The sequence below is a fragment of the Chiloscyllium punctatum genome, chromosome 3 (assembly GCF_047496795.1).
Source record: "Chiloscyllium punctatum isolate Juve2018m chromosome 3, sChiPun1.3, whole genome shotgun sequence".
Taxonomy (NCBI): domain Eukaryota; kingdom Metazoa; phylum Chordata; class Chondrichthyes; order Orectolobiformes; family Hemiscylliidae; genus Chiloscyllium; species Chiloscyllium punctatum.
Window position 1 is genome coordinate 76120403 of NC_092741.1, and position 20009 is coordinate 76140411.

At 39.0% G+C, this 20009-nt stretch overlaps 2 protein-coding genes across 7 annotated transcripts in view; one reads left to right on the forward strand and one right to left on the reverse strand.

Moving 5' to 3' along the window:
• The window catches only part of kpna5 (karyopherin alpha 5 (importin alpha 6)), a 33871-nt gene extending 15939 nt beyond the window's left edge, over positions 1 to 17932 (reverse strand). Inside the window, exons 1-10 of one of the 2 annotated variants that reach the window (XM_072555415.1) lie at positions 17803 to 17932; positions 14780 to 14910; positions 14585 to 14689; positions 14398 to 14497; positions 11546 to 11640; positions 9916 to 10047; positions 6319 to 6407; positions 3715 to 3814; positions 2661 to 2824; positions 2319 to 2397 (exon numbers count right to left, since the gene is read on the reverse strand). In XM_072555415.1, coding sequence (XP_072411516.1) covers positions 2319 to 2397; positions 2661 to 2824; positions 3715 to 3814; positions 6319 to 6407; positions 9916 to 10047; positions 11546 to 11640; positions 14398 to 14497; positions 14585 to 14689; positions 14780 to 14910; positions 17803 to 17836 — 1029 coding nt within the window. In that variant the 5' untranslated portion in view covers positions 17837 to 17932. Of the gene's footprint in view, positions 1 to 2318; positions 2398 to 2660; positions 2825 to 3714; positions 3815 to 6318; positions 6408 to 9915; positions 10048 to 11545; positions 11641 to 14397; positions 14498 to 14584; positions 14690 to 14779; positions 14911 to 17549; positions 17654 to 17802 lie in introns of those variants that run through there. The other variant, XM_072555423.1, reaches the window with a different exon arrangement.
• Positions 17933 to 17936: 4 nt separating this feature from the next.
• zufsp (zinc finger containing ubiquitin peptidase 1) overlaps positions 17937 to 20009 on the forward strand; it is a 50301-nt gene continuing 48228 nt past the window's right edge. Inside the window, exon 1 of one of the 5 annotated variants that reach the window (XM_072555381.1) lies at positions 17937 to 18125. The gene's annotated coding sequence lies outside the window, so the exon portion shown is untranslated. Of the gene's footprint in view, positions 18208 to 20009 lie in introns of all 5 variants that reach the window. The other 4 variants (XM_072555374.1, XM_072555364.1, XM_072555391.1 and 1 more) reach the window with 4 other exon arrangements.

Genomic DNA, 20009 nt, shown 5'->3' on the forward strand with positions numbered 1-20009 from the left:
GTTGCAGCTGTGGTGGTGGAAGCAGCGTCATTGAGGACATTTAAGCGATTGCTGGACATGCACTTGGATAGCAGTGAGTTGAGAGGTGCATATGTTGTTACTATATTTTACATTAGGATTAAATCTCGGCACAACGTCATGGGCCAAAGCGCCTGTTCTGTGCTGTACATTTTTTATGTTCTAAATAGTTAACACAACAAAGTTAGATTGCTTTGATTTACTGGCAGCAATCTTAGCACATATAGCAATACGTTCAGCCATAAATTTGTTTAAAATGCTTATCGTCATTAGGCAAAATGTTTCAGTTCCAAAGTCCATGCGGTTTAATCACCTAACTCTTCTTCAACTGCTGGTCTCAACCATCTCAAGTCTCACAGGTAGTCTTTAACAAAACGGTCAGCTCTGGTTAATCAGTCTTTTCAAAGCAACTGAAATCACAACAATACTACTACTTTTGTTTTAAAAAAAGCTCCAGCTTGTGGATTCAGTCTTTAGGAGTGATTAGAGACCAAAATGGGGGATGAGGTGTTAAATGAATACTCTGCATCTATCCTTACTAAGGAAGGGGACACTGTCCAGGTCATGTTGACAGAGGAGGAAATTCAGTCACCAGAAGGGTTTATAACTGATTAGGGAGAGGAATTAGAATAGGTTGTTAGTATGTAAAGTTTATTAGGTACCAGGACTGAATGAGATGTATCCAAAGATAAATGAAGTCAGTAGAAATTACAGAAGCACCAGCAATAATCTTTCAATCTTCCCTAGATGCAGGGGTGTTGCCACATGACTAGAGAACTGTAAATGTAACATCCGTGTTCACAAAAAAGTTGGAAGGCGAAGTAAGACCAGCCAATTTTACTTCAGTAGCTAAGAGATTTCTTAAAATAATTATTCATGATATAATAGTCACATGGAAAAAAGTTAGTTAATTAGAAAGGGCTAGCACAGATTTATTCAGAGAAAATCATGCTTAACTTGCTGGATTATTTTGAATAGACAACAGGGAGCTGATGAAGACACTCAAAAGATATTTGAAATAGTGCCACATAACTGTTTTCTGAGTAAAGTAAAAGTTCATTGAATACAAGGGATAGTAGCGATAAAGGTACAAAATTGCTCGAGAGATACGAAAGAGTAATGGTTAATGGATATTTTTTGGGTTGGCGGAATCGATAGTGGAGTTCCCCAGGTGTAGTTTTGATGCACTTGCTTTTCCTGATGTATATCAATAAAATTTAGATTTTGGTATGCAATGGACAAATTTGAAGTTTTCAGATGATACAAAACATGGAAACGTTGGGGACATTGTAAGATGACAACTTGACAGAATGGGCAGCTAGTTGCTAGATGAAGCTCAATGCAAAAAATTGAAAGGTGATATGTTTTGGTAGAAAAGGAGAAATAACAAATCAAAAGGCTAATTGCCTCAAGGTGTGTAGAATGGAAAGGCCTAGATTTTTATGTTCATAAGTTGCTAAGGGTGTCAGGACAGTCAGAGTGAGCTGTTAGTGAGGATGTGAATGCATCGAACAGAGTGCAATACAGGTTTACAAGAACCAGTTCCAGCAATGAGACACTTCAGTTATGAAGACATATTAGACTGCTTTCTTTGAGAGATTTGATAGAAATTTTCAAAATCATGGAGAAGGCTGAACAGAAGAGAGAAACTGTTTTCAAGGATTGAGATGAAGAGGTTGCAAATATGGCAAATGGTATAAAAGGAAAAACCTTTTTTTATACAGAATCTAGAGAGAGTCTGGAACATTGCCTGAAAGTGTGGTGGAATCAAGTTCAATTGAGACAAATGGCATTAAATAACTATTTAGATAGCAAAAAATAATTAGGGTTGTGGAGAAAAAGCAGGAGAATGGCACGGAGTCATCACGCTCAGAGAAACAATGGAGGCGCAATGAGCTGATCAGCCTCCTTCTGCACAGTGACAATTCTGTGATTGCAGCCTTGGCTCTACTACTTGCATTGATCTTGCAAAGGTCAGATTTGCTCAACTCATTAAACCTATTTCAGTATGAATTGAGGATTTTTCATGTGGGGAAAATGATAGTGCAGATGTGTGCGCGATGGACATTAAGTCTGAAAAAAAATGTAAGTACACAGAAGTTGACTCTAATCTTGCACTTTCTACGATACTTTAACGTTAGTAAATTAGATTGCAAGCACAAAAACTTGCATGCGTCAGGTTTTACTAACACCTTTCATCCACACTTTGAGAAGCCCTGATTTATGGTGTCAACTTGAACAGAATTCCATAGAATTTCCTGAATACCAAAAATATCAACAGATACCTTGTGAAGAATTACCTGTGTCTGGATGTCATCTCCAGTAACTATATTTCCTACAGCTCTCAGTGCAGGTGATACAACCTTATAATCATTATGCCTATTAAAGAAATACAGGACAAATTAACAACTTACTCAACTCATTTGAAAGGAAATCCCTAAAAAATATTTTGAAAAGCCCATCAAGCGTAGGCTGAAGTCTAATTTACTTATGTGGCATTGTTGATGATAAAACATTACATTCCACAATTCTGACAATACATCAATTTAAATCAAAATGGTTTTGAAATAGAGAAAGAACTAATTTCACATCAGTTTAGCAAATTGATTAAAAAGGTCAGAAAAGAAAATGCTAATACTTACATCAAAAGCTCCACTAATCGCCTACAAACGCCAGAGTCAATAACTATTTGTATTTTCTCATTGGGTCCATCAGAAAGGTAAGAAAGGGCCCAGCAAGCATCAGCCAAGACATCAGGATCACTGCTAAATAATAGTCTTGACAAAACATTCAAACAAGGTGACACCTAAAATAGTGCAATACAAGGTCATAAGATTTATATTAATTTATGTCATTGTATAACATCAAACATTATTGCAAGGGTAGCACTGAATACAAATTAAGACTGTTTTGACTATTTTGAATGTTAAGAGTCCCAACTCCCCTGAAGATACAAAGAACTAATTAAATGAATGTCAAAAAATTGAAAATTTGATTGGGGTAGTATCCAGAAATAATGCAAAAATGTTATAAGTTACATTTAGCTTAATATCAACTGCAACACTCAACTTTTAGGAATATGTAACATTTCTTTTTATGCCATGGTGCAGTTGTGCAGGTCATTAGTCAGGCCACTTTTAGAATACTGCTTTCAATTCTGGTCTCCCTGCTACAGGAAGGAGGTTGTTAAACTTGAAAGAGAACAGAAAAGATTTACAAGAATGTTACCAAGACTGGAGGGTCTGACAAGCTGAATAGGCTAGGGCTATTTCTCTGGAACGTTGGAGGTTTGGAGATGACTTTATAGAAGTTTATAAAATAATAAGGGGCATGGAAACGGTAATTAGCCAAAGTCTTTTTCCCAGGGTAAGGGAATCCAAAACTAGAGGGTATAGGTTTAAGGGGAGTGGGGAAACATGTAAAAGGGACCAAAGGGGAAACTTTGTCACGCAAAAGGTGGTGGTGTAAAAAATGAGCTGCCAGAGAAAGTCGAGGAGGCTGGTACTATTACAACATTTAAAAGGCACCTGGATAGGTACATGAATAGGAAGGGCTTAGAGAGATATGAGCCAAATGCTGGCAAATGGGACTAGATTAATTTAGGATATCTGGTTGGCATGAACAAGTTGGACCAAAGGGTTTGTTTCTGTGGTGTACATGTCTCCATGACTAAGTAAAAAATGGCTTAAACTTTACCTTTTCAAAATCTGGGGGTGGATTCTTTCCCCTGCATAGGTTGGACAAAGCCCACACAGCATTCCTTGTTGTGGTAAGACGGTTTGACTTAGTTAATAACCTAGAGTTTTAAAAGAAAACATTTTGAGAAGAGATAATATTTTATAATCTGAACAACCAAGTCGTAGCTTTAACAATTATCAACATACCAAATTAATTTAGTCAACAAGACTTGATAACAATGGCTCTGATAGGTCCTCCAATGTGTTATGCTTTGATTTTAAAATTAAATGATGATTGTTTACTGCAGATGACAGTAACCTTCACCTTTCCAGTCGATGCACAAAAAACTATTGGGATGATGTCCTAAGATTTCAAACCAACTTGCAGGTAACACCGAAGTGCCTTTGGCAGTGATATTGATTAAAAATATTATATTTATTGTGCACAGAAATAAATCTTGCAAAACATAAAGACCTCTCTTTATGCTTCATTAGAAGTGTGCACCAAGTGGATAGCAATGAGCCTTAACTTTCCTTGCCAGCTTGTACCCCAAATACTGTGCAAAATGTAAAATGCTCCATTACCTACTTTTATTAATCTGTGAGGTTACATTTGCTCATTGGTGTTTTTTTCCAACAAGCTCCCATTTACAGTAAATACATTATACCCAAGAATAGATGCTTACAGATTTCAAGGCAAACATGATAGGAAAAACATTCAACTCATTTGCCTTCACTAAGCAAATGGAAAGCATCAAACATTAGGAAATGTCTCTCTTGAAATATCAGGAACTTGAGACTCTGGAGGAGTCAAAGATAAGCTAACTTGGACAACTGTGCCAGCACTCACTCTCCACTAACGTTAACTACTCTCATCTAATTTCCTCATACCAACAATACACGTATTATAATAGACTCCTTTCCTGATCCCCTGAAGACTCAAGGATGGAATGTGACCTATGTTTGGACTGGTGCAGCTTCAACATCTAAGAAGCTTGGCAGTCAGAAAACAGCTGCTAAATTATCATCTGTTTCATGCTCCACTAAACTTCCCGACATCACTAACTTTGAACCTGTGTCCCCTCATCAGGATTTGATTTATTACTCTTGTGTACTGATGTACAGTGAAAAGTGTTGCCTTGTGTTTTACAGGCAGAACATCAGGTGATACAGGTGCATCAGGGTATCAGAACAGAGTGCAGAGATTAAAAATGTAGGATTTCCCTTCACAGTAAAAAGGTTGGGTACAGCAAAAGATGGGATATGTTTCAAACAGCTTGATGGACCAAATGATTTTTAATAATTCATGTTCGTACTGGCATAAAATGGTAATGTTCTGCATGCATCTACGAAAATCAATGGATTATAAAATGTTTCTTCTTTTCCAATCTCTTTGCCTTGAAGGGATGAAGACTGATCATTAGCAACTTAAATTTGTGGTAAATGAGCAATCAGAGCAATCTCCAAACCCCACCATGACAGGTTTCCTATTCACTTACCACCTTGAATGTCACTTAATGTCCTTATGACAAAACCCATTTGAAATGTTACCTTTGGCCTAGAGTCATGATCATATAAAGCCTTCACAAGTAAGCACTCTGCCTATTAAATATAGATATTGAGAGGTGTTCTAAGCATCCAATTGGAAGACTCCACTGTTGACACTACATGGCGACTAAAGGAGCTCTGGTGGGGCTGAAGAAAGCTAATAGGCAATTAAGGAAATGCTCATTCCCATTCTAACATTAACTACTCTCATTTTCCTGTACAAACATGGATGGTCGATATCTGACCCCTAAATATACAAGGTAAAATAAAGAATGCGACGTTGATTTGGACTGATGCAGCTCCAAAATTCCAAACATTTGACACTACGCATGACATGACTGTTTGTTTTAATAGTAGAGTTACTTTTTGCTTCACTGTCCAACACTTGTATTTGGTAAATACAGTACATTCAGTCCCCCATAAGAACAGATGTGGTTCAGGAATGTCCTCAAACCATCAATGAACAGATCAAACATACCAACCAACTCACGGGAGGACTAAATTGGTGACAAACCAAAATGGAGACGGCTTATTTCAGAAAGCACCACATACAGAAAAACTTCCTTGGGAACATGTAGAAGCAAAGCTGAGGTGTTGCAGAAACAAACTTTGAACAACCTATCTACTCAACCTTTCTAGCACTACCTACTCTGCATAAGGTAGAATCTGCAGATTGAGTATTTGCTCATTTTAAAAATTCAATGCATTCATGTTGATAAAGTCATCATCAAAACTGGGGAGTGCCTTGGAAGACATCTGTAGAATGCTCAACGTGTTTCAATAACATCTCTCGCCCACTACTACCACCCAAAGGGACAAGAACAGCAATCAGATGAAAAAATAAATAATTTCTAACTATCGATCGAAGTACCAGCATCCTGAATTGGAAATGTGATATTCTGTCATCACAGGTTGATGATAAAATTCCCTACTTAACATTATTGCAGGATCACCATCACCACAAAGCCAGCAGCCAGTCAGGAGTGAGATCAACTAGCAATAATTCTTGCCTGTGTATACTGAAACCAAAATAAACTTGTTTATATTATTTTGTTGGTCTTCTGCATAAACTTACTGTAAGAGAGGTGGAAGAATTCCACAACTTAACACAAAATCTCTGCATTCAGCATTGTCACCTGCAATGTTGCCAAGTGCCCAGACTGCCTGGAAGACATTACAATAATTAAAACAATTGAATGGTATGCATGCTTAAAATTACATAATGTTCAAAATGCTTCACATTACAAAAGTTATTTGCATTTTATTACAACCAGGTTGGAGGACTGTACTATCTAACCACTCTACTCCAATGGTCATAACATTCATTATAAAATGAAGATTTATTTGACAAAGATGCAAAGCTGATTATCAACAGTTAGAAATATGTTTTAACACTTTTATATAACCCAAACTATGTAGACATCAATTAATAAGGAAAAGAAAAGGAAATTTCTCTGAAGAAATCAGCTTAGAACATAACATTTTGACCAAATACTTATTAATTTAAGAATAAAAGGCTAAGATAATGAAACATTCAGATAGCTTTTAGCCTTGCATCCTCGCACATCTAGATTGGAGCCAATAAATGTAGGGTTGTCCCCAGGATTCCATCAAACACTTTGTTCAGGAGGCACTCCACAGGTAAAGACTTCACAGGCACGAAAGGAATGGATGACTACTAGGCAGAGAAAGAGGATTAGGCAAGCTGTGCATTACCTCTACTGGCAGGTAAGAGGTATAATGGTAGACATGCTATAGTAACAGGGAATTCAATTGTAAGTGAAATACTCAGACATTTCTATGGCTGTAAATGAAACTCCTGGATGGTATTCTGCCTCCTGAATGCTCAGATCAAGGATGGCTTGGAGCAGCTACAGGACATTTAGCAGTGGGCAAATGAACAGGCAGTAAGTAGGCTTGATACACAGGAGTATCGATGACATAGGCAAATAGGTGACGTCCTAAAAGCAGAATATAGGGAGTTAGGAAGCAAGTTACATAGTAGGACCTCAAAATCATAATCTCGGGTTTGCTATTAGTAATACGTGCTAGTCAGAATAGAAATAGTAGGATGTGTCAGACGAGTACATCGCTGGAGAGATGCTGTAAATGGGAAGGTTTCAGATTCCTGGAACATTGGGATCAGTGAGGGGAGGCATTACTACAAACTGATGGACTGCATTGCCAATGGAGAATATTTGCTTGTGTGGTTGGGAAGGGTTTAAACCATAATGGCAGAGGGAATGGGAACCCAAAACAGTGACTCAAGAAAAGGGAAAAAAGGGAAGAAAACAAGTCAGAATGGAAAACCAGATAAGTGACAGGCAGGCCCTTTATTGTTCTTGATAGAGAAGTGATATGCCTGAGAACATAATGGGATATTTAAGTTGCAGACAACTCAAAAGACTGGCCAGATGGTTGATAGTAAGGAAGGAGGTCTTAGATTAGAGAGAGATATAGACAGATTGGTAATCCTAAATAGTGAGAGATAATACACTTTGGAAGAAGTGATGAGACAAGGGAATACTCACCGAATTGCAGGGAACTAGAACCCTCGAAGGAACAGAGGGATCTTGGGGTGATTGTCCACAGATTGTTAAAAGCAGGGTAGACATAGATTTTGGGGAGAGCAAGTTAAGGTAGCAAGCAGGAAACTTGCCTTGATGAGTTGTGGCATAATTATTTGAGCAGGGAAGGTATATTAGACATGTATAAAAAACTTTGGTTAGACCACAGTTGTGCGCAGTTCTGATTGCCACACTATAGGAAGGATGCAATTGTACTGAGGGATGCATCAGGATGTTGCTTGTGTTGGAACATTTTAGTTATGAAGAGAGGCTGATTGGCTTGGTTTGTTTCCTTTAGAGCAGAGAAGGCTGAGGTGGTCCTTACTGAGGTGTATAAGATTATGAGGGGCATAGAAAACAGCTGTTCCCCTTAATTGAAGGGTCAATAATGTGGGGGCATCATTTTAAGGGTAGGTTTGGAGGGAATTTGAGAAGAAATATTTTCACCAAAAAGTGGTGAAAATTTGGAATGCATTACCTGGGAAGCTAGTAGAGGTGGAAAACCTCAGGATCTATAAAAAAAAGATGGATGAGACTTGAAATGTCATAACATTCAAGGCCATGGGGCAAGTGCTAGAAAGTGGGATTTGCATGTGGGATTGGTATAGCAAGGTCAGCGCAGACTTGATCGGTCAAAGAGCCTCTACTGTGCTGCATGATTCTATGCTCTAGCGTGACTTGAACAAGTTAAATGAATGGGTAAATGCATGGCAGACAAATTAAAGCATGGATAATTATGAGATTATTCACTTTGGTAGAAAAAAAAAGGTAGATTAACTGAATGACAAAAGATTATGAAAGAGAGGTACAACGAAACATGGATGCCCTTGTACACCAGTCACAAACTAAACATGCAGGTGCAAAGGCTGACTACCAATAAGTTGGGCATCATAATGTGGAGATTGGAGTACAGAAACAGGAATTTCTTGTTGCAATTCTACATGCCTAGGTGACACTACACCTGGAACACTAAGCATTTTTGGTCTTGTTACCTGACGAACTGTCTATGGAGGGAGTGCATTTGATATTTACCAGATTGATACCAGGGAAAGTAGGACTCACTTATGAAGAGAGACTGAATTGATTAGGACAGTAATCACTGGAGTTGGAAAAGTAAGCAGGGAGATGTCAGAAATCTATTTAAAAATGCTCCCAATGACATGAGTCCAGAACCAGAGCTCACAAGCTAAAGATACAGGGTAGGCCATTTAGGACTGAGCAGAAATTTCTTCAGCTACAGCATGGTGAGCCTGAGGAATTCTCTGCCCCCAAAAAATGTTGAGGCCAAAATATTGAGTGTTTTCAAAAAGCATTGGACAGTTTTTATGGCTAAAGGGTGTGGTGAGAAAGTAGGGACAGGGTACTAATTTGGATTATCAGCCATGAGCATACTGAATGATGGAGCAGGCTTGATAGGCCAAATGACCTACACCTGCTCCTTTTGTTTATGTTCCTAGGTCATGAGACTTCCAGTGGCTTTAAAGTGCCCCTTATTGTCCTTTCAGTATCTTTTAAAAACACAGATCCAGGCACCACCCCCCTCTGTAGTTCAATTTACTGCATTTTCATAATCCTTTAGACAGAAGTCCTCAAAAAAATGGTTTTAAAAGTTCACAATTAAATATTTCCATTTTTTCTGGATGCACATAACATAGAATTAAAGCACAAATTAACAGTGAGGCATTTTGCTTTAAGTATAAATGGTGCATACCATGTGGTGAAGGGACAAAAAAAAGAAAAAATGTTAACTAAAAGGGCTTTGTGCCTAATTTCCTTCAGTGTATTTTTTTTTAAAAAGTGGAAGAAACAAGTAGAATGTAAATAGTGAAAATTGCTACAGAAATTTTATCTTCTCATGTTCAGAAAGATGAATGTCTAAATTTGCTCCATAACGCCACATTTTTCTTTCCCTACTTGAGATACTAATCCACACATTCATGTTGTGACAAAAATGTTTTAAAATAGATGTACATTTTTTGCTTAATTATATTTTCTATGTCACAAACTTAGAGGGGATAAAAAGGACCAACACCAGCTGAATACGCAAGTGAATGACCTGATATAAAAACAGGAATTAAATTACCATATGTATAACAAAGAAATACCTGCTCTTGCACATCCTCATATTCTGAGCTGAGTAGCTCAATGAAGATAGGAACAGCATCAGCTTCTATAACCACTTTAGTGTGGAGAAATGTTCCAGAAGCAATGTTGGTTAAAGCCCATGCAGCCTCAAACTGCAGAATTAAAGTACAGAAATTGATTATCACTATTAAAGTATTAAAATTGTAATGTTTTTATTTGCTGTTCTAACATATTTTCTAAACTCAGGGAAGACCAAAATTATTTTTATTAATAAAGTACTGAAAGTTTACATTGTAAATTGTATATTATTTCTGATTTTGTAAAATGAAAAAATTGAGTGTATGCAAACAATATTCTCACAAGTGCTTAATGAGGGTGAAGTTCTCAAAATGTTAAACTTATTTGGGCATACTAGAATATAGACATAAGCATGATACAATGTTTGAAAGAAATATTTTTCATTAGATTCAGAATTAAATACGCACATTTTCACTTCAGAATATGCAAGGCATCAGGAGGTTAATTTTGGTCTCCTTATTTAGGGAAGGATGTTAATGTGTTGAAGGTAGCTCAGAAGAGGTTTACTTGAGCGATACCCAGAAAAAACAGCATTAAACAGATTGGGCATGTTTCCACTGATGTTTAGAATTGGTGCCTTGATGGACTTGTAAAGATCCTAATGGTCTTGATAAGGAGGAAGAGAAAAGGATGTTTCTTCTTTTGGGGTGAATCCAAAACTGGGGGACATTTTTAAACTTAAGGATTGCCTTTTGTGGCAGAGTGAAGAGAATATTTTTCTTCTCTTAGATTATGCAACTTTGAAATTCTCTGCCTCAGAAGACAGTAGTGGAGGGGGGGTGTCAATGAATATTCGTATGGGGGAGATAGATTAATTCCCTGAACATGAATCTAAGGTTATCAGGCTATAGGGAAATGTGGAATTCAGAACCCAAGCAGATTAGCTAAGCTCTTATGAAACAGGAAAGTCTAGGACCAGACTACAAATAAAGTAGTTACATATTTGTGACAGAGATGAGGAATTTCTTCACTCAGATGATTATGAATCAGTGGCATTCTTTACCACAGTAAGCTGTTGGCATCAGGTCATAAAGTATATTCAAGGCTGAGACAGACAGATTTTTAATTAGTGGTTGGGTGGGAAAGCAGGGGTCCAAGGTTGGATGCTCTTTGGAGGGTCAGTGTGGTCTTGATGGGCTGTATGCCCTGCATCCACACTAAAGAAATAATGATTTCTATAAAAGCTGAAACTGATGGAAGTGGTCATTCATTAAGTTAAGAGATTCTCAGGTTTACACACAGACAATAAATAAAGCCCAAGGAAAATAATGCTGAGTTTGTATAAAATATTAGATTACATAAACTTTACCCAGTTCTGGCCACTAGATTTCTTCAGGTATCCACTAGAATGCAGAATTAGGTGCCACCATTTTACAACAGAAGGTTAAAATGAGTAGAAAACTCAACACATAATTGAAGGTGTGCTGGAGGGAAAGTTTGCTTTACAAGTAGCTACACTGAAGATTGGAACTATTCTGCATTTTCTGGCATGACATCTATATCAAGGTTAACACACTGTATAATTTTCCAAGATGTACTATCAAAACATAAAATCTCTTTTTAAAAACTCACTTGGAGGGTAAAATTCTCATTCCTCTTCAAAAACTCCACAAATCTTGGCACAATACCAGGTGTATTTATGACTTCATCTATTGGTGGATTAGGTTCTGGAAGGGAAAATTTGTAACTGAAATCCAGAATACCATTTTTCCATGATTCCTATTATCCTGTTCTATAACACCCAGAATGTGGTTAAAATCAAAATCAAATATTTCAATAACACATGCATCTTATTTACTTGTAGGAAATGGAATTCATTCTTTACATACATATGAACACAAATTAGAAGACTACCCTGTCTTGTTCTTGCCACACCATTCAATCAGGTTAAAGCTGATCTGACTGCAATCTCAACTCCTGTCCAACCCCAATACCCTTAGATAACTGACTAGCAAGGAAGTTATTACCTCTGCTTACAAATATTCAGTGAGCATCCACTGGGAAGTGAGTTCCCTAGACTCTCAACTCAATTGTATTTTCTCATCTGTCTTAAAATGAGAGATCTCTTATTTCAAACCATTGGCATTCAATGTAATCAAGTCCCCTCAGGAACTTATATGCTTCAATCAGATCACCTCTCATTCTGCTGAATCTCAATGGATACAGACTAAACCTGAACCATCTTTACTCATTGTAAAATTCCTTCATCTCAAGAGTCAGGAAGTGGAACATTGTCTGAAGTTTTGAACGCAACTGTCCTTTCTGAAGAGACTAAAAAAAGTGTTACCCCAGACGTATTCTTAACAAAACAACTATAGTAAATAGTTTGCTTTGTTTGCACTTACAATAAGCATTTCATTTGCCTTCGTAATCCTGAACACAATGGGCGATTTAACATGTCTAATTCACCTAACCTACACATCTTTGGATTGTGGGAGGAAACCGGCACACCCTGAGGAAACCCACAGGAGAATGTGCAAACTCCACACAGTCGCCTGAGGCTGGAATCAAACCCGGATCCTTGACGCTGTGAGGCAGCAGTGCTAACCACTGAGCCCTCAAAATAGATTCAAGCAAAGATAAATTCAATACAATCTATGGGAGAACCAGAGATAGTTACTGAGTTTCATTAACTTCAAAAGATCGACCACACATATTCTTGCGCTTGGGTTCAGCACAACAATTTGTACTTAAATGTGGGCTTTACTGATATTGAATAGATACCCATTACATGTCATAGGAAAGGGTAACAAAAAAGTCTTATATTACAAAATCTTTTGGAAACAAACAAACCAACTCTAAAATATTCATAGGATAGGAAACAGACTTCTTCCTTGCTGTCATTGAAAGTGATTATAATCTGGGAAAATTTGCAAATGGCATGTGCTTAGTAAGCAGTAATGACTGAAACGACCTTCTGTAGAAGTTTAAAATATTCAACTCAAACTTTAACACATGCAGACTCAAACAAGTAAAATAAAATATAATGAATGACAGATACCAGTCTTCAGCCAATTCAGTTCACTCCATGTGATATCGAGAAATGATTGGAGATACTGGATACTAAGCCATTCTGACTTAGAAATATAGTGCCTTCACTGTCACTTGGTCAAAATCCTGGAATTCCCTCATGAATTGCATTATGGATCCACCCATAACAGGTGGACTGCATCAGTTTAAGAAGGCAACTCACCACCACCTTCTCAGGGGCAAACTAGGGACAGCAATAAGTGTTCTGGATTAGTGGTGCTGGAAGAGCACAGCAGTTCAGGCAGCATCCAAAGAGATGCTGCCTGAACTGCTGTGCTCTTCCAGCACCACTAATCCAGAATCTGGTTTCCAGCATCTGCAATCATTGTTTTTACCACAGCAATAAGTGGTCAACCAGCATTGCCCACACCCCACAAATGAATAGAAAACATCTACTTGTTGTGAAATATGCATTTGTTGTGTGTTGAAACACCTAGAGAAAAATGGCACTAAATTTCACGAGATTTCTCCATTGTAATAAAAGACAATTCATCCAAAACTAGAACTCCTTGGATGGTGAAACAGAACAGGAAAAAGACTGCAACAAATAGATAATAGAGAATACAGTAGAAACCCAAGCACCAAAGGATGCAAGAGTTGTACATACTTTCGTCAGTCTGGGATCTAAATGCCCACCTACTCTTGATGATTAAAATACATAAGATAGAAATGGTCAAAATAAACCCATTCACTCATTCTAGCTCTGCTATTTTCTCAGAGGCTATGATTCAATTTTGGGCTTTTTTCCCTTCTTACCAACTCATGTTGGTGCAGTCTCGTAGTTACAACATCTTCTGTATTTGTTTTGACCTATGTGGTACATGCGGTCCCTGATTTACAGAAGTCTGACTTATAAACACATGCACTTACAAGTGAGGTTCCATATGAATATGAATTTTAAATTTAATTTAATTTAAATTTTAAATGCAAACATTTGCTTGTTACTTACGAATGGCTATTTCATACCGTATTGCATTGTGTTCTGAGTTGTATACAAATCGACTTATGAATGTACTCAAACAAATACTGTCCATATTTGGACTCGCACAGATGCAACATTATAATTAATCAATATCCTCAAAAATTATTAACCTTCTATTAAAACTCAAAACTATCTTCTAAAGAAAGGCATTGATTTCCCAGATAGCGTTGCACTTAAATTGTCACAAAATGCACAAATTGAATGCTTTCTGCCTTGGTCTGGCAGTCCACACCTCTGGCAGCCTCCTTCTCCTCCCCACAACTTGCAGGCCACTGCCTCCTTCACCCTTGCCTTCCCTTCCCTCCAAATTACTGGCAGGTGCCTCCTCCTCCTCCTCCTTCACTCTGAAAGACTTGGTTCCTGTCAACAGTAGCAACTCTCTGCAGCACTGCATTCAGCACAAGGTTCTCACCTTTTGAAAGCAATTTCCGAAACTTCTGTGTAGCTGTGAGTTGCTGATCGGGATCTTCTGAAAAGATCATCTGCACCATTTCCACTGTGATTACACCTTCCTACAATTGAAGGCATTTAAGAATAGACACTTCAGTTTTTCAAAATTTTGTTCAAAACAGAAGAATATTCTTGTTCTATCTACCTACCCCAGGTACAGATACTACAGTAGAACTTATATCAGGGTCCTGAATAGGGCTTTCAAACATGGCTTCATCACTTCCAGGAACTGCCACATTTCTGCGCTTGAACAACTGGAATACAAGCAGAAAAAAATTCATCAGATAAAGGCGTGAACCAGATCTACTTATCAAAATGCTCTTTCAGACCTATCACATACACACCTGCTCTTCCCTTTTTTGTTTCCGTAACTGGATTCCTTCTTCCTCTCGTCGCCTTCGCATTTCCTGAGTGTTTAAAGCTTTGTTCTTGTAGCTTCTCATCCTGTAGTTGTCTTTTACTGGGCTGGCCATGTCTGCATTTAATCCCAATATAATCAGATAAAACTTACTGCTGTAAAAGCACTGTGACTAATAGTTTTTCACCTTAAACACAAAGGCAATCACACTTTAATGACAATATATTTTGATGTATACATAATGACATCTAATTTTAATTCATCCTTGTTTGCAACATTGGAAATATTGCAATTTCTCAGAAACTGGAGCTTGTAACTTCCAGTAAACCTTTAAAACAAATATTTAAAGCTATATATTTCATAAAAATATGCCTAAATTTATTCACGTGATTCTCTTCTTTATTTTAGGACATTCAATTTGTGCTCTCTCCCTCCCCAGTCTAAGTCCCTTTTAAAAGTATGGACATTGGTAAGATTATTTAGCTTTAAAACAGTTAGAGAATGTTTGAATAACACTGTTGCATTCTGGCAATTTGTATAACTTAATCTATCTGAACATAATGTTTCCATCACTAGGTCAAATGGTATATCCTACATACTGAAGCTCCAGGTGTTTAAAAAAAACTCGAAACATCATCCAGTTCCCCAAACAACAGAATTATTTTCTAATTCCAATAAACAGTTGAGTGCGTGGATGGGCCATTGGACAAAGTTTCATTTTATAAATTATCTGGAAATAACTCAAAAACAGAGTCAGACAAAATTAATGCAAACAGAAATCTACAGTTACAAAATTGTACGAATCAGTAATTCAGCAAAGGTCCATTAAATCTTCTACTCTTTGCACCTGCAATGTGCACAAATTAAAAGAACAGACAAGATTGTCAGGTATATAAAAAGACAGAAAGTGCCAATGGTGCAGAAAGATAGTAGTTGACTACAGGGATAGGTCGAAGAAGCTAACAGGTGTGCTGAAGCAGAGGGTTTGTAGTGTTATCATTTTGGGTCCCAATTTTCAGAGTTCTACTATTTTAAAAAGCTATTAGATGCTACTTTAATATTTTTGCACTTTCTAACCATCAGTGCTATATAATTCCTTTCCAGATCCTCGGGAAAACCTGCTTGAGATGGGGATGATAGGGTACTGAAGAAAGTGTTTAGAATGCTTGCTTTTATTCGAATGTAGGTGGTGGACATGTTGTGGCTTGTACAGGACATTGGTTAGGTTACTTTTGGAATACAGCATTCAGTCTGGTGTCCCCACTATAGGAAAGATATTGTGGAATTTCAAAAGATTTACAAAGCTGCTGCCAGAGTTGGAGGGTTTGAGCAAAGGGAGAGGCTGAATAGGATGGGGCTATTTGCCCTGGGGCATCAGAGGCTTATCATAAGGGGCATGGATAGAGTGAACAGACAAGATCTTTTCCATAGGGTAGGGAAGTCCAAAATTGGATGGCATTGGTTTAAGGTGAGAGGTGGAAGATTTAAAAGGGACCTAAGGGCCTACATTTTCATGCAGAGGGTGGTAAGTGTATGGAATGAGCCTGTGGAAGAGGAGATGGTACAATTACATTTAAAATCCATCTGGATGAATAAGAAGGGTTTAGAGGGAAATAGGTCAAATGCTGGCAAATGGGACTAGATTAATTTAGGTATCTGGTCAGCAGAGATGAGTTGGACTAAAGGGTCTGTTTCCATGCCATACTTCTCGCTATAACTCTAAGACAATTGCCACTTTCCTAGACTTCTTGCACTTAATTCACAGTTCCCTGAACACCACATATTACTCACAAAATCCCTAAGTATTACTAAGATCCCTAAAAGAACAGCTCAAACTACAAAATGTTACAGTCTAATTTGAACACTGTTGTAATTGAAATGTAACTGCTCTAATATATATCCAGTTAGTCGACAACGACGACTGGTAATCTTCAGGTGATGCAGGGTGTTGTACATTGCATATACTCTTTACACAACGACTCAGTGTAAAAAGCTCTGACCAGCAAAAGCAGCACTGTAACTTTTAGAACTGTACTTTTTATTACAATAGAAATGGTTAATTTGGACCAAATAAAAAGTCTCAATTCTTTACTTTCAATCAGGTTTAGTCTGATTATTTCCTTAGAAGTGACAGTTCAATCTTAATCCTTTACGCATCATCTCCTGACCTCAGTTTAAACTCTTACATCTTTCCATCTGGAAATCTGAACTGTCACCTTCTCCCCGCCCACAAGGAACTTAAACAGCATTACCTGAATTTTTGAACAAGATCAAACTATATGCCTAGCTTCCACATTCCTCCCACAGCCCATCTTTGTATCGCCGTGGCTGGGGGGGGGGAACAAGTTGTCCACCGACGCCCGCCCTTATTTGTAAAGATGACGACAATGACCAAAGTCGCACAATTTAAAGCAACCGGTTGAAGAATGTGGGGCGGGTGAACGCGGGGCTGAGAGTATAAGCAGCGAATTCCCCCTTTGGAAACGGTGGGGGAGGACTTCTTTCCTCCTTCACCACTGCCCCAGACACTCAGTGAAATCGGGGGGATGCGCGGAGAATGGCCACGGCTCCGGGACACACGGCAAATGGCGGACGCGGCCCGTTGGTTCAAGGCCGGAGTGCGGGGTGTGGAGGGTCCCGGATTGTGAGGGCGGCCTACCACACAACAGCGCCGGGGCTCCCGGCGGGGAAGGCCCAGTCGTTGGCGACCGCAGAGTCTCCGGGGATGAGGGGTGGGGGCAGGTGGTGGGCCTCACCTGAAATTGCTGCTCGCCTCCCCGAGCTCTCGCGCACCAACCGTCAGACCCTCAGCCCCCAAACCCACAATATGGCGGCGGCGTGGGCGCAGGCGCAGGCGCAGCGATCCCAGCAGTCACCTCGGCACCGACACTGTCTGCACCTGCGCACTGTCCAACCCTTCCCTCTCCCCAATCAATCCTTTCCCACTCCGTCAACCCATTTCTAAATAAAACCCGACAACGTTCCACTTCACCAGTTTGATTATCGTACTTTCCGTTTCTGAAAACGTAAAGGACATCTCCATCCGATTGCGGGATTGCTTTTTTTTAAGCAGTAAAGCGATCTCCCTCTACATCCCTCCCAATATGAAAACTCTCACACCGGAAGTGCAATGGTAGGGGGAATCTTTTCGCTGTGATACAGCGGCGAGTAAAATCTCCCCTCCCCCACCGCACCAACCTTTCCGATGAGAGAACATACTGCGCCTGTGCAGTACCAGGGAGGACTTTAGATGTAACACCGGAACCACTGCTTAATTGTGAAAAGAGGGAAATTTTGTTCTGAGCCCTAGTCCTGGTCCTGAAGGAGGGAAGGTAAACTAGTGACGAATGCAAATTCAAATCACCGTCTTTGAAGGTGCAAGGCGACTTTTATGGTGTCAAGGCAGGCAGATAGGTAGGTAGGGTTGAGGCGGTGAGGTAGTTATTCTTGTTTCTCGTCTAGGTTGGGACTAGGTAAAAACAATGACTGCAGATGCTAGAGCAATCAAGAAAGGCCTGAGGGCTGGGAGGGAGGGAGGGAGGGAGAGAGGAAGGAAGGAAGGAAAAGGAAAAGGATATCTCTTAATAAACACAAGGGTCGACCGTCTTCGTCCTTGGATGCTGCCTGAACTGCTGTGCTCTTCCAGCACCACTAATCCAGAATTCGTCCATGGGGTGACTAGTTGGATTCCAGTGGTAACTTATGTGACTACTAAAGCAGACCTGTGAACAGGAGATCCTCCTGCAAATCGGATAGGAAGTCATAGGTATTTTAAGTTTTGGACGAGTTTGCTGGAGAGAAGATCCATTTTGGTAAACAGCTGTGAAGAATTCTGGCTTGCTGACCACCCCAATTTGATTGTGATTATGTCACTATGTGGGTGTTCGACATGCCAGCTAGGATGAGAATCTTAGTATTCTGCCTTGTGATTTTCTGAAGCATCCAACTGCAATTTGGTTGAGCATCATGGTGTGACACTGGTACACTGTTTAGGTCTCGTATATGGAGAGCAGAGTATGACAGGACTATTTCTCTCGTTTTCAAGAAGAGCCATACCTGGCATGAACCCTATTTCTCTCCACAGATGCTGTCAGATTTCCTGAGTTTTTCCAGCCTTATATGTTTGTTTACCTAATTTCGAGCAGTTTCTAGTGCTGCTTTTAGCATGTCCTCCTGTACACTTCTTTGAACCAGGGATGAACCCTTGCTTGATGTTAAACAAAGTGAGGGAAATGCCAAGCTATGAGGCTATCAGTTCTGGTGGAATGCAGTTTTTTCTTCGTTGCTGATGGGCCATAGCAGCTTGTGGAGCTCAGTTTGAGTTGCTTGATCTCTTCAAGTCTGTTTCATTAAGCATTGTGCTACACAACACAATTGAGTACCTCCTCCATGTGATGGGACTTAACACACATGGATTTTGTGGTGGTCATTCCTGCTGGCAAGGTGAAGAATATTCATCCATGGTGGGTAGATTGGTGAGAATGAGTGAAAGTAAATTGTTATTTCCCAGCATCACTCGCCAAAGACCCATTCTGGCAGTTACATCTTTTAGGAACCAGTCATTAGTGGTGCTCCTGACCCACTGGTAATGAAGTTCCCTCACATAGTAAGTTCTGCTACTGTCAGTGCTTGTTTAGTCATCAGAAGTTTCTCTGTCCATTCTTTCCAGATTTATTGTGTGAAATTTATATTTCACCACCTGTTGTGATGGAATTCGGAGAGCAGTTTGATGGTCCTTTGGAATAATGACAGCTTTATTTTACTTTACTGTTTGGAGGAACTTGCTCTATGTAAATTTACTGTCACGTTTCCTACATCACAACAATGACTACTCTCTAATTTACTGGCAGCTAAGTTTTTTTAAAAAAATGAAATCCAATTGTCATGAATGGTGCAATATAAATGCAATATTTTTTTCATGATGTCTTCTGTTATCTGATGTCAGCTGGTAGTTTTGGTCTGACCTTTGGCCTCCAACAATCGTATGTAAAATCAGTTGAGTTTCTCTCTTCTCGTGGCTGTTCAGTTACTCCCCTCAAAATATGGAGGTCAAGTTAGGTGAAGATTGAGCTGGACTATGGTGTATTATTGAAGAATTATTAACACCTGCTCTATGTTCTGAAAAGCAGTTTTATTTTCAACAAAACCAGATGAGGATCTGTGTATTTTAAAATGAAATATATTTACTAACTGTGCAGGATCTAGTTTTTTTTGTG